At 45.0% G+C, this 18,528-nt stretch overlaps 1 protein-coding gene across 1 annotated transcript in view; it reads right to left on the bottom strand.

Annotated features, from left to right (window-relative positions):
• Positions 1 to 13,610, bottom strand: part of TOP1 (DNA topoisomerase I) — an 81,867-nt gene extending 68,257 nt beyond the window's left edge. Inside the window, exons 1-2 of the mRNA XM_082271219.1 lie at positions 13,369 to 13,610; positions 11,445 to 11,469 (exon numbers count right to left, since the gene is read on the bottom strand). Coding sequence (XP_082127345.1) covers positions 11,445 to 11,469; positions 13,369 to 13,401 — 58 coding nt within the window. The 5' untranslated portion in view covers positions 13,402 to 13,610. The remainder of the gene's footprint in view (positions 1 to 11,444; positions 11,470 to 13,368) is intronic.
• Positions 13,611 to 18,528: the final 4,918 nt, after the last annotated feature.

The raw sequence follows: 18,528 nt of genomic DNA, 5'->3' as shown, positions 1-18,528 counted from the left end.
CCAAACTTTTGAGGTAAAAATTCAAACAGTAAAGCCCCGTACACACGTACCGAATGTCGGCCGAACGATCGGCCGTCTTTTGTCCGGTGCTGTCCTGTCGGCTGAAAACTGCAAAAGACTGCACACGAATTGTCGGCCAACAACAGCCAACTGCAGAAGTGATGTCATGTGATGGTTAACTTTCCTTGTCTTTTTTCTTCTCTGAGCATGCCCAGTCTTGCTAATCTGCTGTCTGTCGGCCAAAATCTGTACTGACTGGCGAACAATCGGCCGTTCTGGTGACGGCCAACAAATATTTTAAAGTCTGCACAACAGATTCTGTTCTGCCGAAAATGCGCTGTCGGAAGCATCATACTAACAAGCCTACAATCGGCCGATCGGTCGGTTGCCGAATATTTACGGCCGACAATCGGTACGTGTGTACAGGGCTTTAGGCCCCTTTCACACTTATGCGACGCGATTTTACCGCGACTTTGAAAGCAATGGCTATGGCTCAAAACGCAATCAAATAGTGGCAAAGTAGTGCAGGAACTACTTTGAAGTCGGTGCAACTTCAAAACGCACTGATATGAATGGGGCTCATTGAAAATAATGGAAAACGACTTGTCATGCGATTTTGCGGTCCAAAATCACGGGACAAGTCGCACTAGTGTGAAAGGGGCCTAAAGCGACATACTGATGTCGCTCTATACACATCAATAAATTTTTGACTCACCTAAATCCAAACCTCTCGAAGTTTTAGGAGCAAGTGGCTACATAATTTCCTTTAAGAACTAAAAGATATACTATACTGCGACTACTACTTCTCAGCATTACGGTTCTTGAGTTTTTACCTCAAAACATTTGGAAAGACATACCACTATGTCGTACTCTACAGGTCTGAATTTTATATCCATGTAAATCCAAACTTTCCTCCACATTGCAGTACGAGAGCAGTGACTACACTAACCTATCCCAAGCTTTCACGTGCATATCGAAGCCTATAATTACTAAACTGTGACTGACTCACTGACACAGTTTTGCTTCATGAATACATAAATGCCTTTAACTTTTTTTTGTTGCCGTAAATGAGAGGTCAGCAATGGCAGCCACTGTATTTCATTCAGGAATGGTTTCCTTTAACAGCAAACACACAAACTGTACTATACTATAAAATTACCACCTCCAGGGGCTTCAACATCTTCAGGTTAAAATTCCAAAAAAAAAAATTAAGAAAAGACACACTGAAATGTCCCAAAGCATGTGTGAATATGTAGATACACTATATTACCAGAAGTATTGGGACACCTGCCTTTATACGCACATGAATGGCATCCTAGTCTTAGTCCGTAGGGTTCAATATTGAGTTGGCCCACTTAGTAGCTGTAACAGCTTCAACTCTTCTGGGAAGGCTGTCCACAAGGTTTAGGAGTGTGTCTATGGGAATGTTTGCCCGTTCTTCCACAAGTGTATTTGTGAGGTCAGGCACTCATGTGGATGAGAAGACCTGGCTCGCAGTCTCCGCTCATTCCAAAGGTGTTCTAACGGGTTGAGGTCAGGACTGTGTAGGCCATTCAAGCTCCTCCACCCCAAACTCACTCATCCATGTCTTTTGGACCTTGCTTTGTGCACTGGTCTAAATCACTTGGTGGAGGGGGATTGTGGCATGGGTTTTTTTTCCCAGGGGTTGGGCTTGGCCCCTTAGTTCCAGTAGAGGGAAGTCTTAGGCCTCATGTATACTGCTGCTGAGAAATGGTAGTTTAGGAGCACTTGGGTGTTTTTCTTCAGCAGCCCCTGAACTCTCCTCTGTTATCTTATCTGTCCATGAACACAAGTTGTTTATAGTCGTTTAGTGGCATTATTTTTTTTAAAACAGACGTTTAGACCCCGTTCACACTGAGGCGATCCGACTTGCCGGGGCGACCTGTGAAGTCGCGGTGCACAGCGCGCACCGCGACCTCAGAGCGACATGCACGGACTTCATATCATTGAAGTCAATGCAGGTCGCCCCAAAGTAGTACAGGACCCTTTTTCTAAGTCGGAGCAACTTGTGTCGCTCCTATTAGAACGGGTCTAATAGGAGCGACACAGGTCCTGTCACCTGACAAGTCGCCCTAGTGTGAACCGGCTCTTAATGGCATTTGAAACGCCAAATGCTTATAACGTGCAAACGCATCTAAACGAGGTAACTTGCGTTTACAAGTGCTTTCAATGGCATTTGTCCATTTTACAATGTATAAACGAGCATAAACGCTGCAAAACTGATGTTATTAACCATTGGTTACTAGCTGTCAAGTTCCAGCGTTCAGGAGAGATTTTCAAACGTCCCATGTACATGAAACCTTAAGGACTCAGCGTACCAAGACATTTTGGACAATTTCATACTCCCAACTTTGTGGGAACAGTGTGGGGATGGCCCCTTCCTGTTCCAACATGACTGCACACCAGTGCACAAAGCAAGGTCCATAAGGTCCACATGGATGAGCCAGTTTGTGGTGGAGGAACTTGACTGGCCTGCACAGAATCCTGACCTCAACCCAATAGAACACCTTTGGGAGGAGTAGAGCGCAGACTGTGAGCCAGGCCTTCTCCCTGATATCAGTGCCTGACCTCACAAATGCGCTTCTGGAAGAATGGACATTCCCATAGACACACTCCTAAACCTTGTGGACAGCCTTCTCAGGAGAGTTGAAGTTGTTACTCTCAATACAGGGTCAGGAGGGTACCCAATATTGAACCCTACAGACTAAAGCCTAGTACACATGCAACGATATCGGCCGACCGATCGTCGTCTTATGTCCAGAGTTGTGTTTTGTTAGTTGGAATGTGCCTAGACTGCACCCGAATTTTCTCGCCCAACAAAATTCTACTTCAGAAGTGATGTCATGTGTTGGTTTGCTTTCTTTGTGTTCTTTCTTCACTGACCATGCCTAGTCTTGCTCATTAGATTTTCCCTGTCGAAATCTGTACTGACTGCACGAAAATCGTCTGTGTTTTGACGGCAGACAAAAATTTTATAGCCTGCACACCATATTTTTTCGGCCGAAAAGTCGGAGTCGGTTGTAGGAGGCATCATACTAACAAGCCGAAAATCGGCAGATCGGTCATCAGACGAAAATTCCCTGCCGATTTTCGACGCGTGTACGAGGCTTAAGACTTGGGTGACAAAGTTCAAAAGCGTGTAAAGGCAAGCGTCCCAATACTTTTGATGTATGTATGTATGTATGTATGTATGTATGTATGTATGTATGTATATTACACACACACACACACACACACACACACACACACACACACACACACACACACATTGCCTAAATCCAAATTTTCCTCAAAGTTTCAGTACAAGAGCGGTGACTACATATAGTATATTCCTTTACCTCCTGGCGGTCCAAAATTTTTTAGGTACGAATTCAGCAGTAAAGCGACAGATATGTCAGTGTACAAATCCATGAATTTTATACTCGCCAAAAACAAAAAAAATCCTTCAAAGTTTCAGTATGAGAGTAGTGACTACATAAATTCTCTTCAGAACTAAAGCTAAACTCTACTATACTACAACTTCTTGGAGCTCCAAAATTGGAGGTAAAAATTAAAGAGGTTGTAAACTCTGATTTTTTTTTTTTTTTCACCCTGCAAGAGAAAGACATAATGAGCTAGTATGCATCGCATACTAGCTCATTATGCAATACTTACCTTAGAACGAGCCCCCGCCGTGCCGCTCACTCACCTCTATGACGGGCGACATGTCCAGTCGCCCGTCTTCCGGGATCGCGGCATCCGGCCATCTGATTGGCCGGAGCCGCGGTGACGTCATTCCTGTGCACGCGCGAGAGCCGACAGTCACGGCACGGGACTCTGAAGGAACGGCACGAGCGGCCGTTCCTTCAGAGCGCATGTGCCAGTGACGTCACTGGCTGCATGGAAGGAAAATATCTCCTAAACTGTACATGTTTAGAAGATATTTACAGTACCTATAGGTAAGCCTTATCATAGGCTTACCTATAGGTAAAAGTTGTAGAGGAGGGTTTACTTCCTCTTTAAGGAACAGTAAGGTATTAGCATGTGGCACTTTACAGATATTTGAATTTTATACCCACCCAGCCGCATCACTCATTCACAATGTCCTGTAAATGGAAAACAACAAGTTCCAGCAGTCTTTGCGGCTGTTGGCCTGGTAGTTTTCATTGAACTACTATGACGCTGTGAAGCACCGTGGTAGTTCATTCTCTTTTCTTGACAGATTGTATCTGCTTACCCGTACGGGATGTATGGGCAATCAGATACACTGGCAGATCTGCTGGAGACCTCCATGGCACCAGCGGTCTACTGATTGCTGGTGAAATGCTTTTCAGGCTACAAAAAACTACCATTGCTCAGTGTTGCAATTTTTAGAAGTACAAATTCAAGGGCCGTAAAGAAACATTCTGACATGACATACTGTACATATCTAAGAATTTTACACCCACTTAAAAACTAACGGTCCTTGAAGTTTCAGTACGATAAGGGCAACTACATATATTCCTATAAGAACTAAAAGCTATATTGTTAACTATAAGTGTTCCGAAACCTGAGGTAAAAAAAATTTAACTAAGGGGACATACTGATACGTTGTACTGTACATATTTATTCATTGTTCATACCCACCTAAATCCAAATTCACCTCGAAGTTTCAGTATGAGAGCACTGACTACATCATTTCCATTAAAAACTAAAAGCTATACTATAAACTATCACTTCTTGGCATCCAAAATTGAGGTAAAAATTCAAGAACAGTAAAGAGATAACACTATGTCGTATTGTACAGATATATGAATTTTTTACCCACCTAAATCCAAACTTCACTTGAAGTTTTAATAAGAGCATGGACTACATAAATTCCTTTAGGAACTAAAAGCTATATTATAACCAATTTCTTGGAATTCCAAAACTTTAGGAAAAAAATATAAAAAATACAGTACAGTACAGGCGGAGTCATACTGTCTCGGTGCGGTCCCGCTGCGCTTTGGGCAAAGGTCATCCAACTCGTGGTTTTCATGCACGTTAGCCACACTTTCCCATAGACTTCTGTGATGCCCTACAGCTTTGGCGCGGTTACAGAAAGTGCACCAAAAATGCAGCACGAAGGGAGTTTTGATGCATTTTCTGAAACCACAGGACCTCAGAAGTCTATAGGACAGTGCAGCCAACTCACACAAACTGCAAGTTAGCTGAACTTTAGCAAAATGCACCGTGAAGCCATCCTAAAGTGAGTACAGAGCAACAGATTAGCAGGTAGCTTCATTGTACTTTAATTTTTACCTCAAAAGTTTGGATTGCCGGGAGGTAGTAGTTTTTAGTTGTCCTAGATAATGTAGCTGAAAGAAACATGGAGACTGCCATTGCTGACTTATTTTAGGCTCGTTGAAACCCCAAGTCACATGATGTGTGAAATCCAATGTTAGTCAATGAGAGCGGTCTTAATTGGCGCTACTGAAGTCGCTGTGACTTTAGAAAATGTTCCTGTACCATTTCAAGGCGACTTCTATCCAACTTGTGCCTGTAGACTTTAATGGAGGTTGCCGCCTCATCTATATTGATGTGATTTGGATCCGACATTACAGGAAGATTTCCCAGGCATTTCTAAAAGTTGCATCAAAGTAGTACTGAAGCCAAGAGGAAGTTGCCTGGCAAATTTGCACGACTTTTAGGCCCCGTTCACACTGGGGCGATCCGACTTCCCATCGCGACCTCGGAGCGGCCAGCACGGACTTCATAACATTGAAGTCTATGCAGGTCGCTCCGGGTCGCCCCAAAGAAGCTCCGGACCCTTTTTCTAAGTCGGAGCGACTTGTGTCACTCCGATTAGAACGGGTCCGCAGCTTCTCTATGGAAGGCGACCTACGGCGACCAGGTCGCCTGACAGGTCGCCCCAGTGTGAACGGGGACTAAGGTTACAGTAGTGTAAACCGAGCCTTACGGCAAAAAAATAAATAAATGGAATTTTTTACCTATGAACCAAAACAACCGTATCAGTCGTGGTTTAGTAGTAGTAGTAGGCCACCAGATCATAAATATTGTAGTCACAACTTTTGTAGCGAAAAGTTTGGCTTTAGGTGGATAAATAAATTCTTAGAGATGTACAATTCGACATAGTAGGTCTCTCTACTGGTCTTGAATTTTTACTTCGAAATTTTAGATTGCCAGGAGGTGGTAGTTTGTAGTGGTTATAGATCATGTATCTAAAAGAAACATGGAGGCTGCCATAGCTGACCTCTCATTTAGGCTCGGTTCACACTGCCACAACTTGGGATCGGACTTCTGAGACCCTAAGTCGCATGACATGTGAAATCCCATGTTAGTCAATGATAACGGTCTAATTTAGCACTACTGAAGTAGCTCCAACTTTAGAAAATGTTCCCATACTACAAGGCAACTTCTATCAGACGGGTGCCCATAGAATTTAATGGAAATCGCCTCAAAGTCAGATCCCCATCTACATTGATGTGATTTGGATCCAACATTAGAGGAAGACTGCTGAAAGTCACATCAAAGTAGTACTCAAGTCAGCAGGAAGTTATCTGGCAAAGTCATGAGACTTTCAGGTCGCAGCAGTGTGAACCAAGCCTTACGGCAAAAAAGTTAAAAGGTATTTGCTTCATAGTTATGTGCAGTTCGCCATAGTATGTCTCTTTACTGGTCTTGAATTTTTACCTTAAAATTTTGAATTGCCCGGGGGGGGGGGCAACCTCTAGTTTTTAGAGGTTATAGATAATGTACCTGAAAAAAAGGAGGCTGCCATAGTTGACCTCTCATTTATGGGGAAAAAAAAAAAAAGTTAAAAGGCGTTTTTTGTACTTCTGATCCAAAACTGCGCCAGCCGTGGTTTAGAAGTAGTAGGCCGCTATATCATAAATATTATGGTCGCAACTTTCAAACTAAAAAGTTTAGATTTGGGTGGATGTAAAATTAATAGATAGGTATAGTACAACGTATTGATACATTACTTTATTGTTCTTGAATGTTTACCTCAAATTTTGGAACGCTGAGACGCTAGGTATTGTCTAGTAAAGCTTTTGGTTCTTAAATAAATTCACGTAGTCACCACTTTTTATACTGGAACTGAGGAATGTTTTTGGATTTGGTTGAGTATAAAGTTCATAGATCTGCACACTACAAATCCGTAACGGCAATCCTTTCCTCTTCAGGCCTCTTTCAGTTCTGGGTTCATACTAATGTGGTGCGGGACACTGCATGTAATTCACACAGGAATCACAGCACATTTCTGTGCTATTACATGCGGTGTCTTGGGGGTGCGACTTGAGCCATGGATTTGTATGGCTCAAACCACACCGCATTTGCACCAAACGCGTGCAGGGCCCTTTTTTTGTCTGCACCAGAATCGGATGTGAACACCCATGCAATCCGATTCTGCAAACCGATTTCAAGGTGTCATTAACACACCCCGCAATCTGTTTGCATGAACGGGTTGCAATTTTGATGCAGTACGGAATCTGCAGCGAATTCGCTGTAAATTCAGCATTGCATCAGTGTGAACCCTGCTTCAGACGGAGCGGAATCCGTCAAGCAGACCTGCCTGCTCGGGCGGGGGATCTGTCCCCTCGCTAGGCAGAGCTCTTCTTTATGGGGTGGTTGGATGGAAACTGACTGCCTGTCAGTTTCCATCCAATCAACGGATAGGGAACGGATCTCCATCAATCTGTTTTTTAGAAGACCAGATTGGATGCTGGCGGGTTTGACATCTGCCGCTCCATAGAGAGCTATAGGTGGTCCAATCGGGTCCACCTGAAAAAAGGACTAGTGGACCCGATTAGTCCACTGGTATGAAAGGAGCCTTACATTTACTAGCCCTCTGGATTGGTACAGGGAAAAGCCTGTACCCCCCCATGCTTTGGGACACAGGGATATCCTTGAACGTCCTTTTTGAGCAGCGCCAAAAGCAATACAACAGGACGCTGTAGGTCGCTTTAGTGTTTAGTTAACATGAAAATTTTGGAAGCAGGGAAGTAGTAGTATTTTTAAAAGTTCTTAGTTGTTACGGATTTCGTTCCTGAAAGAAACGTGAAAGCGGTCATTGCTGACCTCTTGTTTACGGCAAAAAAAGTTAAAGGCGATTTGTACTTCTGAAGCAAAACTGTGTCCTTTGCAGTTTAATAGTAGGAGGCCGTTATATCATAAATAGCGTTGTCACCGCTCTCATACTAAAAAGTTTGAGTTTAGGTTGGTAATAAATTCATAGGCACACTAGATTATCAAAAGTATTGGGACGCCTTACCATTACACCCACATGAACTTTAATGGCATCCCAGTCTTAGTCCGTAGGGTTCAATATTGAGTTGGCCCACCCTTTGCAGCTATACCAGCTTCAGCTCTTCTGGAGAGGCTGTCCACAAGGTTTAGGAGTTTGTCTATGGGAATGTTTAACCGTTCTTTCAGAAGCGCATTTGTGAGGTCAGGCACTGATGTGGAGAAGGCCTGGCTCACAGTCTCTGCTCTAATTCATCCCAAAGGTGTTCAGTCAGGTTGAGGTCAGGACTCTGTGCAGGCCATTAAAGTTGATCCACCCCAAACTCACCCATCCAGGACTTTGCTTTGTGCACTGTCATGTTGGAAAAGGAAGAGGCCATCCCTAAACTGTTCCCACAAGGTTAGGAGCATGAAATTGTCAAAAATGTCCTAGTATGCTGGCGACTTAAAGAGTTCCCTTCACTGAAACCAAGGGGCAGGGCCCAATCACTGAAAAAAAAAAAATCCACACCATAATCTCCCCTCCACCAAATGATTTGGACCAGTGCACAAAGCAAGGTCCACGAAGACATGGATGGGCGGGTTTGGAGTGGAGGAACTTGACTGGCCTGCACCTCAACCTGATAGAACACCTTTGGGATCAATTAGAGTGGAGACAGGTCTTCTTATCCAACATCAGTATCTGACCTCACAAATGTGCTTCTAGAAGAATGGTCAAACATTCCCATAGACACTTCTAAACCTTGAGGACAGTGTTCCCAAAAGAGCTGAAGGTGTTATAGCTGCAAAGGGTGGGCCAACTCAATATTGAACCCTACGGACTAAGACTGGGATGCCATTAAGGTTCATGTGCGTGTAAAGGCAGGTGTCCCAATACTTCTGATAATATAGTGCATCTCTAGCAGCAATTTTTCCCTCTTTACAATTACTAGCCCTCTGGATTGGTATCAGGACAAGCTTGTACCCCATGCTCCGAGACACAGGGAATTGCTCTAACCGTCACCTTGAGCGGTGCCAAAAGTAGTATAAACAGGTCGCTGTATGTCCCTTTAGGCTCGGTTCACACTTGTGCGATGCGGGAAGGCTGCAAATTCGCAGCCTGTTCCCGCATCGCATCCGCGCATCTGGCAGTTCACACTGCCATATGCGATACGCAGGGGGTGTCAATTAAATGTTAACGACACTCCCAGTTTGATCGCAGTGCGATCTGACAGTTCGCACAGGATCGGATAGCACAAGTGTGAACCACTGTGCGATCCGATCCTGATGCAGCTGAAAAAAAAAAAAAAAAGGGTCCTGTGCGTGTTTGGTGCGGATACAGTGCGAATTCAGCCATACAAAGTGTATGGCTGAATTTGCATCCGCACCTCCGATCGCATGTAATGAAGGAGCAGTGCGCTCTGAATTACATGTGATCTCCGCAGCCGCAATAATGTGAACCGGCACTTACTGTTGAATCGTTGCCTGAAAATTTTGGAACGCGGGGGAAGTAGTAGTTTTTAGTGGTTATGGATATTGTTTCTGAAAGAAACATGGAAGCTGCCATTGCGGATTTCTTATTTATGGCAAAAAAAAAAAAAAAAGTTAAAGGCGTTTTGTACTTATGAAGCAAAACTGTGTCTGTCGCAGTTTAGTAGTAGGCCCCTATATTATAAACAGCATCGTCCCCGCTTTCTTACTAAAAAGTTTGGGTCTTCTTGTTTATGGCATAAAAAGTTAAAGGAGTTTTGTACTTATGAAGCAAAACTGTGCCCGTCGCAGTTTAGTAGTAGTAGGCCGCTATATTATAAACCGCGTTGTGAACGCTCTCATACTAAAAAGTTTGAGTCTTCTTGTTTATGGCATAAAACGTTAAAGGTGCTTTGTACTTATGAAGCAAAACGGTGTGTCGCAGTTTAGTAGTAGTAGGCCGCTATATTATAAACAGCGTTGTCACCGCTCTCATACTAAAAAGTTTGGGTCTTCTTGTTTATGGCATAAAAAGTTAAAGGCGTTTTGTACTTCTGAAGCAAAACTGTGTCCGTCGCAGTTTAGTAGTAGTAGGCCGCTAGATTATAAACAGCATCGTCCCCGCTTTCTTACTAAAAAGTTTGGGTCTTCTTGTTTATGGCATAAAAAGTTAAAGGCGTTTTGTTCTTATGAAGCAAAACTGTGCCCGTCGCAGTTTAGTAGTAGTAGGCCGCTATATTATAAACAGCGTCGTCCCCGCTTTCTTAGTAAAAAAGTTTGTGTTGAGGTGGGTATAGAATTCATAGATGTGTATAGCGCTACATCTATGAATTTTTTATTTTTTTTTTACCCACCTAAATCAAAATTTTTTTGGCATGAGAGCGCCGATGACGCTAATTTTTCACGTGCAAATCACAACCCAGTAATTACTAAAAACACGACTGAGTCACTGACACAGTTGTACTTCGTAAACACCAAACCTTTGTTTTTTTTGCGCTGTAAATGAGAAAACATTGTTATCGGCCCAGTTTTAGGAGCGTGCCGACGGACGCGAGGTAAAAAATATAAAATAAATAAAACTTTATTAAAGTGTTTTGTACACAAAGATTTAGCATTGTGAACAGTGACTGGGTGAGGTATAGCAGCTCCCAGTCATTAGTTGTCTCTGAGCACATTTCTAATGTGTGGTAATAAGGAATGGACACAATATAAAAGGTAATAAATAATGATTTGAGGAGATTTCAGAGTATGGTGCTGTGTGGTGCAGACAGCCCAGGCCTCTATCAGCAGCCATGTCAGCCCTGCAGCCCAGGCCTGACACACACACACTGCTCACTCACTCACACACAGACACAGGCAGCAGAGAAAAAGAAAATGGCGCAGAGACTAAGTCCCCACCGCCTGAAAGCCGACTTTCAGGCGGGGAAAACGGAGGGGAAACGGGGCCGGAGGTGCCCGGGGAGGGCGGCACATTGGAGATCGGTTCGGGCTGAACAGAAATAGGGGGTTTTTAGCCGGGGATCGCCCTCCATGGGCCGGATGGAAGGCTCTGGAGGTGAACAAAGGAGCCGGTGAGCGAGCAGACGGGACTTAGTCTCTGGACGCCATGTCTGCCCTTTCTAGAGGAGGAAGGAGAGTGAGAGGAGGAGGAGAGGGGGGGGGGATGGGAAAGAGGAAAAAACAAGGGGAGCCCACACCCCGATCCACACTCAATGCACCCCCAAAATGTGCCCCACACCCCCACACTGACCGGGGACCCCAAAACTTACCGTTTGCCCGAAAATTCGCGTCGATCTATAGGAAAGAGAAAGAGAAATCAGGACATGGGGTGCTGGTCAGATATAGAGAGCTCTGCTGACTACCTGTACCCCCAAAAATCACACTTTACTGGGGGGGGGGACTGATGGAGGTCACCATACCCTCTAAATAAAAGGGGATCCCCAATAATAATCAGAACCCAGCTATAGATCACAAGAGACACCAGATCCATCCCATAACATTATATAGATAGATCCCAGTTATAAAAAGTATCTGATCATTGTTATAACATGCACCCCCCCCCCCCCAAATCAAGGGGGCACCCCAACAACTCATCAGATCACATCTATAATATATGGATCTGAACATAAAACATAGGGTGTATCAGATCCTACCTATAACATTACATGGATCAGATCCCAGTTATAAAAGTATCTGATCATTGTTATACCATGCATCACCCCCCCAATAAAGAGGGGCACCCCAACAAATCAGATCTATAACAGAATATGGATCAGATCATAAAACATAGGGTGTATCAGACCCTACCTATAACATTATATATCAGTTATATAGGGTGTATCAGATCCCAGTTATAAAAAGTATCATTGTTATAACATGCATCACCCCCCAATAAAGAGGGGCACCCCAACAAATCAGATCTATAACATAATATGGATCAGATCATAAAACATAGGGTGTATCAGACCCTACCTATAACATTACATGTATCAGATCCTAGTTATAAAAAAAAGTATCTGATCATTGTTATAACAGGCATCACCCCCCAATAAAGAGGGGCACCCCAACAAATCAAATTTATAACAGAATATGGATCAGATCATAAAAGAAGAAGATGTATCAGATCCTACCTATAACATTACAAGTATCAGATCCTAGTGATAAAAAAAGTATCTGATCATTGTTATAACAGGCATCACCCCCCAATAAAGAGGGCACCCCAACTCCTATGATCTGATCCACATTATAGAGGTGATCTTAAAATATATAAAATATATCAGATCCTACCTATAACATTAGATCCTATTTAATAGAAGTAGATTAAATTTGTATTACAGGATGCACCATACACCCCAATAAAGGAGATCCCCCCCCCCCCCCCCCAGTAAGTCATCAGATCCCATCTATAGTATATCATAAACCATACAGGACATATCTGATCTTATTAAAAATGTTTAAGATCCTATTGATCTGATATTTGTAGAAGATTCATCAGATCCTACCTAGAATGTAAATGTAGAAGGCCCTACCTGTAAAAAAGGTATCAGATCCTTTAATATAAGATTTATCAGATCTTACCCAGAATATTAAAAACTGTATCAGATCCAAATTTTAGGTAGAATATAAGATCCTACTAAATGCATCAGATCCTAGCATATAAATGTAGTAGGCCCTGCTTAGAATATATGGGGCATCAGATCCTACTTCTAACAAATGTAGGAGATCCTGTGCTATAAATATAATAGGATCTTACCTATAATATAGAGGAGATCCCACATATAATAGAGGAGATCCCACATATAATAGAGGAGATCCTGTAGTATAAATATAATAGGATCCTACCTATAATCATTATCTGGGGGAGAAAAGTTCAAGTCCAGGGCCTGGATGTTTCTGGGGTGATGGGATTTGGGGGGGGGGGGGGTGATCAGAGATACATTGTAACTGTCAGGGTGAATATTGGGGGGGGGGGGGGGGTCAGCATGCGTTTAGAAGGTTGGGGAGATTGAAGAGGAAGCAGAGAGAAGATTGTACAGCTGGAACACGAGCTGATTGGTAGTGTGGCCGTTTAAAGGGATTTCTCATAGGGATCTGATGGTTTACAGGAACTGGGGGAGACCATGTGGCTGGGGTGCTGATCTAGGAAAGGTTATTTTTTGGGGGGGGGGGGGGTAATAAAGGTGATCAGCTTACCTGTGAGTCGTTGTGACTGTTATCCCCACTCATCCTCACCAGATACAGAAAGGGGGGTCAGTGAATGAATGGAGGGGAGTCGGTAAGGAGCAGAGGCGTCGAGCACAGAGGAGAGGAGGAAGAGTGAGCAGTATGGACGGCTCCCGTATTGTGTGTCTGGGGGAAGGAGCAGGGTACAGCCAGGAGAAGCAACAGCAAAATGAGAGTGGGCAGAGACACACAGCGGATTGTGTAACAACTAAGTCCCGATTTAGCCCGACTGCGCAGGCGCATCTCATTTAAAAGGCCCGGGAGGAGGAGCGTCGGCTGAGCTGAGTCCCCGCCTCTTCCGTCACTCGGCTGCTGCTCTGCAAGGAGAAGTTCTCTCCCCGGCTGGTGGATGAGGCCGTCCACCGGCTGTTACTGTAGTGACCGCGTCCCCGGGTCATCCGCATCCGGCACAGCTCTGAGCTCACTCCTCCTCTGCTCCTCACTCCTCTATAGTGCTCATTGCTGCACATCCACATAGACATTACAAGGTTACCTGCCTGCTATTGTGTACATTGGGAGGGGGGATTACAAATCAGGGAGGTCCAGTCTGCAACATTTTCCTCCAGCAGAGGAGGTCTGAATCTCCTGTCTGTGCTATGAGTCACATCCTCCTCTATATAAAGTCATTGTATAGAAAAAGAAGAAATCTTCTATTTACACCAAATAATAATGTCCATATTCAGAGTGCCCCAATATCAGCCCTCCTCTTACAGCCTTCACAGTGCCCCATTATATCAGTGCCCCCATCACAGTGCCTCATTTTATCAGTGCCCCCATCACAGTGCCCCATTATATCAGTGCCCCCATCACAGTGCCTCATTTTATCAGTGCCCCCATCGCAGTACCCCATTATATCAGTGCCCCCATCACAGTGCCCCATTATATCAGTGCCCCCATCACAGTGCCTCATTATATCAGTGCCCCCATCGCAGTACCCCATTATATCAGTGCCCCCATCGCAGTGCCCCATTATATCAGTGTCCCCATTGCAGTGCCCTATTATATCAGTGTCCGCATCCCATCGCAGTGCCCCATTATATTAGTGTCCCCATCGCAGTGCCCTATTATATCAGTGCCCCCATCACAGTGCCTCATTATATCAGTGCCCCCATCGCAGTGCCCCATTATATCAGTGTCCGCATCCCATCGCAGTGCCCCATTATATTAGTGTCCCCATCGCAGTACCCTATTATATCAGTGTCCCTATCGCAGTGCCCCATTATATCAGTGTCCCCCATCACAGTGCCCCTTTATATCAGTGTCCCCCATCGCAGTGCCCTATTATATCAGTGTCCCCCATCGCAGTGCCCCATTATATTAGTGTCCCCATCGCAGTGCCCCATTATATTAGTGTCCCCATCGCAGTGCCCCATTATATCAGTGTCCCCATCGCAGTGCCCCATTATATCAGTGTCCCCATCGCAGTGCCCTATTATATCAGTGTCCCCATCGCAGTGCCCCATTATATCAGTGTCCCCATCGCAGTGCCCTATTATATCAGTGTCCCTATCGCAGTGCCCCATTATATCAGTGTCCCCATCACAGTGCCCCATTATATCAGTGTTCTCATCACAGTGCCCTATTATATCAGTGACCGCATCCCAGTGCCCCATTATATCAGTGTTCTCATCACAGTGCCCCATTATATCAGTGTTCTCATCACAGTGCCCCATTATATCAGTGACCGCATCCCAGTGCCCCATTATATCAGTGTCCCCATCACAGTGCCCCATTATATCAGTGACCGCATCCCAGTGCCCCATTATATCAGTGTCCCCTTTGCAGTGCCCCATTATATCAGTGTCCCCATCACAGTGCCCCATTATATCAGTGTTCTAATCACAGTGGCCCATTATATCAGTGACTGCATCCCAGTGCCCCATTATATCAGTGTCCCCATTGCAGTGCCCCATTATATCAGTGTCCCCCATTGCAATGCCCCATTATATCAGTGTCCGCATCGCAGTGCCCCATTATATCAGTGTCCCCATTGTAGTGCCCCATTATATCAGTTTCCCCATCGCAGTGCCCCATTATATCAGTGTCCCCATCACAGTGCCCCATTATATTAGTGTCCCCATCACAGTGCCCCATTTTATCAGTGACCGCATCCCAGTGCCCCATTATATCAGTGTCTTCATCACAGTGCCCCATTATATCAGTGTCCCCCATCGCAGTGCCTCATTATATCAATGTCCCCATCACAGTGCCCCGTTATATTAGTGTCCCCATCACAGTGCCCCATTATATCAGTGTCCCCATCGCAGTGCCCCATTATATCAGTGTCCCCATCGCAGTGCCCCATTATATCAGTGCCCCAGTATATCAGTGTCCCCACCACAGTGCCCCATTATATCAGTGTCCCCACCACAGTGCCCCATTATATCAGTGTCCCCATCGCAGTGCCCCATTATATTAGTGTCCCCATCGCAGTGCCCTATTATATCAGTGTCCCCATCGCAGTGCCCCATTATATTAGTGTCCCCATCGCAGTGCCCTATTATATCAGTGTCCCTATCACAGTGCCCCATTATATCAGTGTCCCCATCGCAGTGCCCCATTATATCAGTGTCCCCATCGCAGTGCCCCATTATATCAGTGTCCCCATCGCAGTGCCCCATTATATCACATGTCTCTATCACAGTGCCCCTTTACATCACGTGTCCCCATCACAGTGCCCCATTATATCAGTGTCCCCATGGCAGTGCCCCATTATATCAGTGTCCCCATCACAGTGCCCCATTATATCAGTGTCCCCATCACAGTGCCCTATTATATCAGTGTCCCCATCACAGTGCCCTATTATATCAGTGTCCGCATCCCAGTGCCCCATTATATCAGTGTCTCCATCACAGTGCCTCATTATATCAGTGTCCCCATCACAGTGCCCCATTATATCAGTGCCCCCATCACAATGCCCCATTATATCAGTGCCCCCATCACAGTGCCCCATTATATCAGTTTTCCCATCACAGTGCCCCATTATATCAGTGTCCCCATTGTAGTGCCCCATTATATCAGTTTCCCCATCGCAGTGCCCCATTATATCAGTGTCCCCATCACAGTGCCCCATTATATTAGTGTCCCCATCACAGTGCCCCATTTTATCAGTGACCGCATCCCAGTGCCCCATTATATCAGTGTCTTCATCACAGTGCCCCATTATATCAGTGTCCCCCATCGCAGTGCCTCATTATATCAATGTCCCCATCACAGTGCCCCGTTATATTAGTGTCCCCATCACAGTGCCCCATTATATCAGTGTCCCCATCGCAGTGCCCCATTATATCAGTGTCCCCATCGCAGTGCCCCATTATATCAGTGCCCCAGTATATCAGTGTCCCCACCACAGTGCCCCATTATATCAGTGTCCCCACCACAGTGCCCCATTATATCAGTGTCCCCATCGCAGTGCCCCATTATATTAGTGTCCCCATCGCAGTGCCCTATTATATCAGTGTCCCCATCGCAGTGCCCCATTATATTAGTGTCCCCATCGCAGTGCCCTATTATATCAGTGTCCCTATCACAGTGCCCCATTATATCAGTGTCCCCATCGCAGTGCCCCATTATATCAGTGTCCCCATCGCAGTGCCCCATTATATCAGTGTCCCCATCGCAGTGCCCCATTATATCACATGTCTCTATCACAGTGCCCCTTTACATCACGTGTCCCCATCACAGTGCCCCATTATATCAGTGTCCCCATGGCAGTGCCCCATTATATCAGTGTCCCCATCACAGTGCCCCATTATATCAGTGTCCCCATCACAGTGCCCTATTATATCAGTGTCCCCATCACAGTGCCCTATTATATCAGTGTCCGCATCCCAGTGCCCCATTATATCAGTGTCTCCATCACAGTGCCTCATTATATCAGTGTCCCCATCACAGTGCCCCATTATATCAGTGCCCCCATCACAGTGCCCCATTATATCAGTTTTCCCATCTCAGTGCCCTATTATATCAGTGACCGCATCCCAGTGCACCATTATATCAGAGTCCATATCAAGTGTCCCCTGATATCAGCCGTCCCCATCTTCGTTTCCGTTTACATCACATGTCCCCATCACAGTGCCCCTTTATATCAGAGTCCTTATCAATTGTCCTCTGATATCAGCTGTCCCCATCATAGTGTCTGTTTACATTACGTGTCCCCATCACAGTGCCCCTTTATATTGGTGTCCTTATCAACTTAAGCCCCGGAAGATTTTACCCCCTTCCTGACCAGGGCCTATTTTGCGATTCGGCACTGCGTGACTTTAATGGACATTTGCGCGGTCGTGCAACGCTGTACCTAAACTAATTTGACGTCCTTTTTTTCCCACAAACAGAGCTTTCTTTTGGTGGTATTTGATCACCTGTGCGATTTTTTGATCATGCGCAATAAACAAAAAAAGAGCGTCAATTTTGCAAAAATAACAATATTTTTCACATTTTTTTATATGAAATTCCCCAAAAAAAATGTAAAAATCTAAATTTTTTAACATTTTAGGCCAATTGGTTTTATGCTTCATATGTTTAGTAAAAAAAATCGCAAAAAGCGTATGCATATTTTGATTGGTTTGCGCAAAAGTTATTGCATTTACTAACTAAGGGAAAGATTTTTGTCATTTTTGTTGTTTTTTTTTAACGCGTAATGGCGGCGATCTGCGATTTTTTTAGTGGGACTGCGACATTGCGGCGGACAGATCGGACCCTTGACTGATATTTGGGGTTACCAGTAACATTACTACAGTAATCAGTGCTATACATATGCACTGTTACTGTAAAAATGACACTGGCAGTGAAGGGGTTAACTTTTTTTAGAGGGAGGGGTTAAGTCCCTAGGGGCGTGATTCTAACTGTGATTGGATGTGGCTTGATGTGTAAGAACAGAGATCAACAGTCCTACTTAGCAGAACAGTGTGATCTCCATTCTTACACAGGGGAGAATGACAGGCGGCTTTGTTTACACTAGCTGCCTGCCTTTCTCCCGGTGTAACGGACGATCGCGAGTGCCCGGCGGACATCGGGTCCACCAGGCACAAGCGCGGGGGGTCCATGACCGAGCGGGAGCGCCCCTCCGGCGGCGCGCGCTCGCTCCCTAGAGCCTCACAGGCTAGCGACGTAGTCCTACATTGCTTTGCC

Source organism: Pelophylax lessonae (genome assembly GCF_965119305.1).
Source record: "Pelophylax lessonae genome assembly, chromosome: 11".
NCBI lineage: Eukaryota > Metazoa > Chordata > Amphibia > Anura > Ranidae > Pelophylax > Pelophylax lessonae.
Note: the sequence above shows the minus strand (reverse complement) of the source record. Positions and strands in the feature narration are given on the sequence as shown.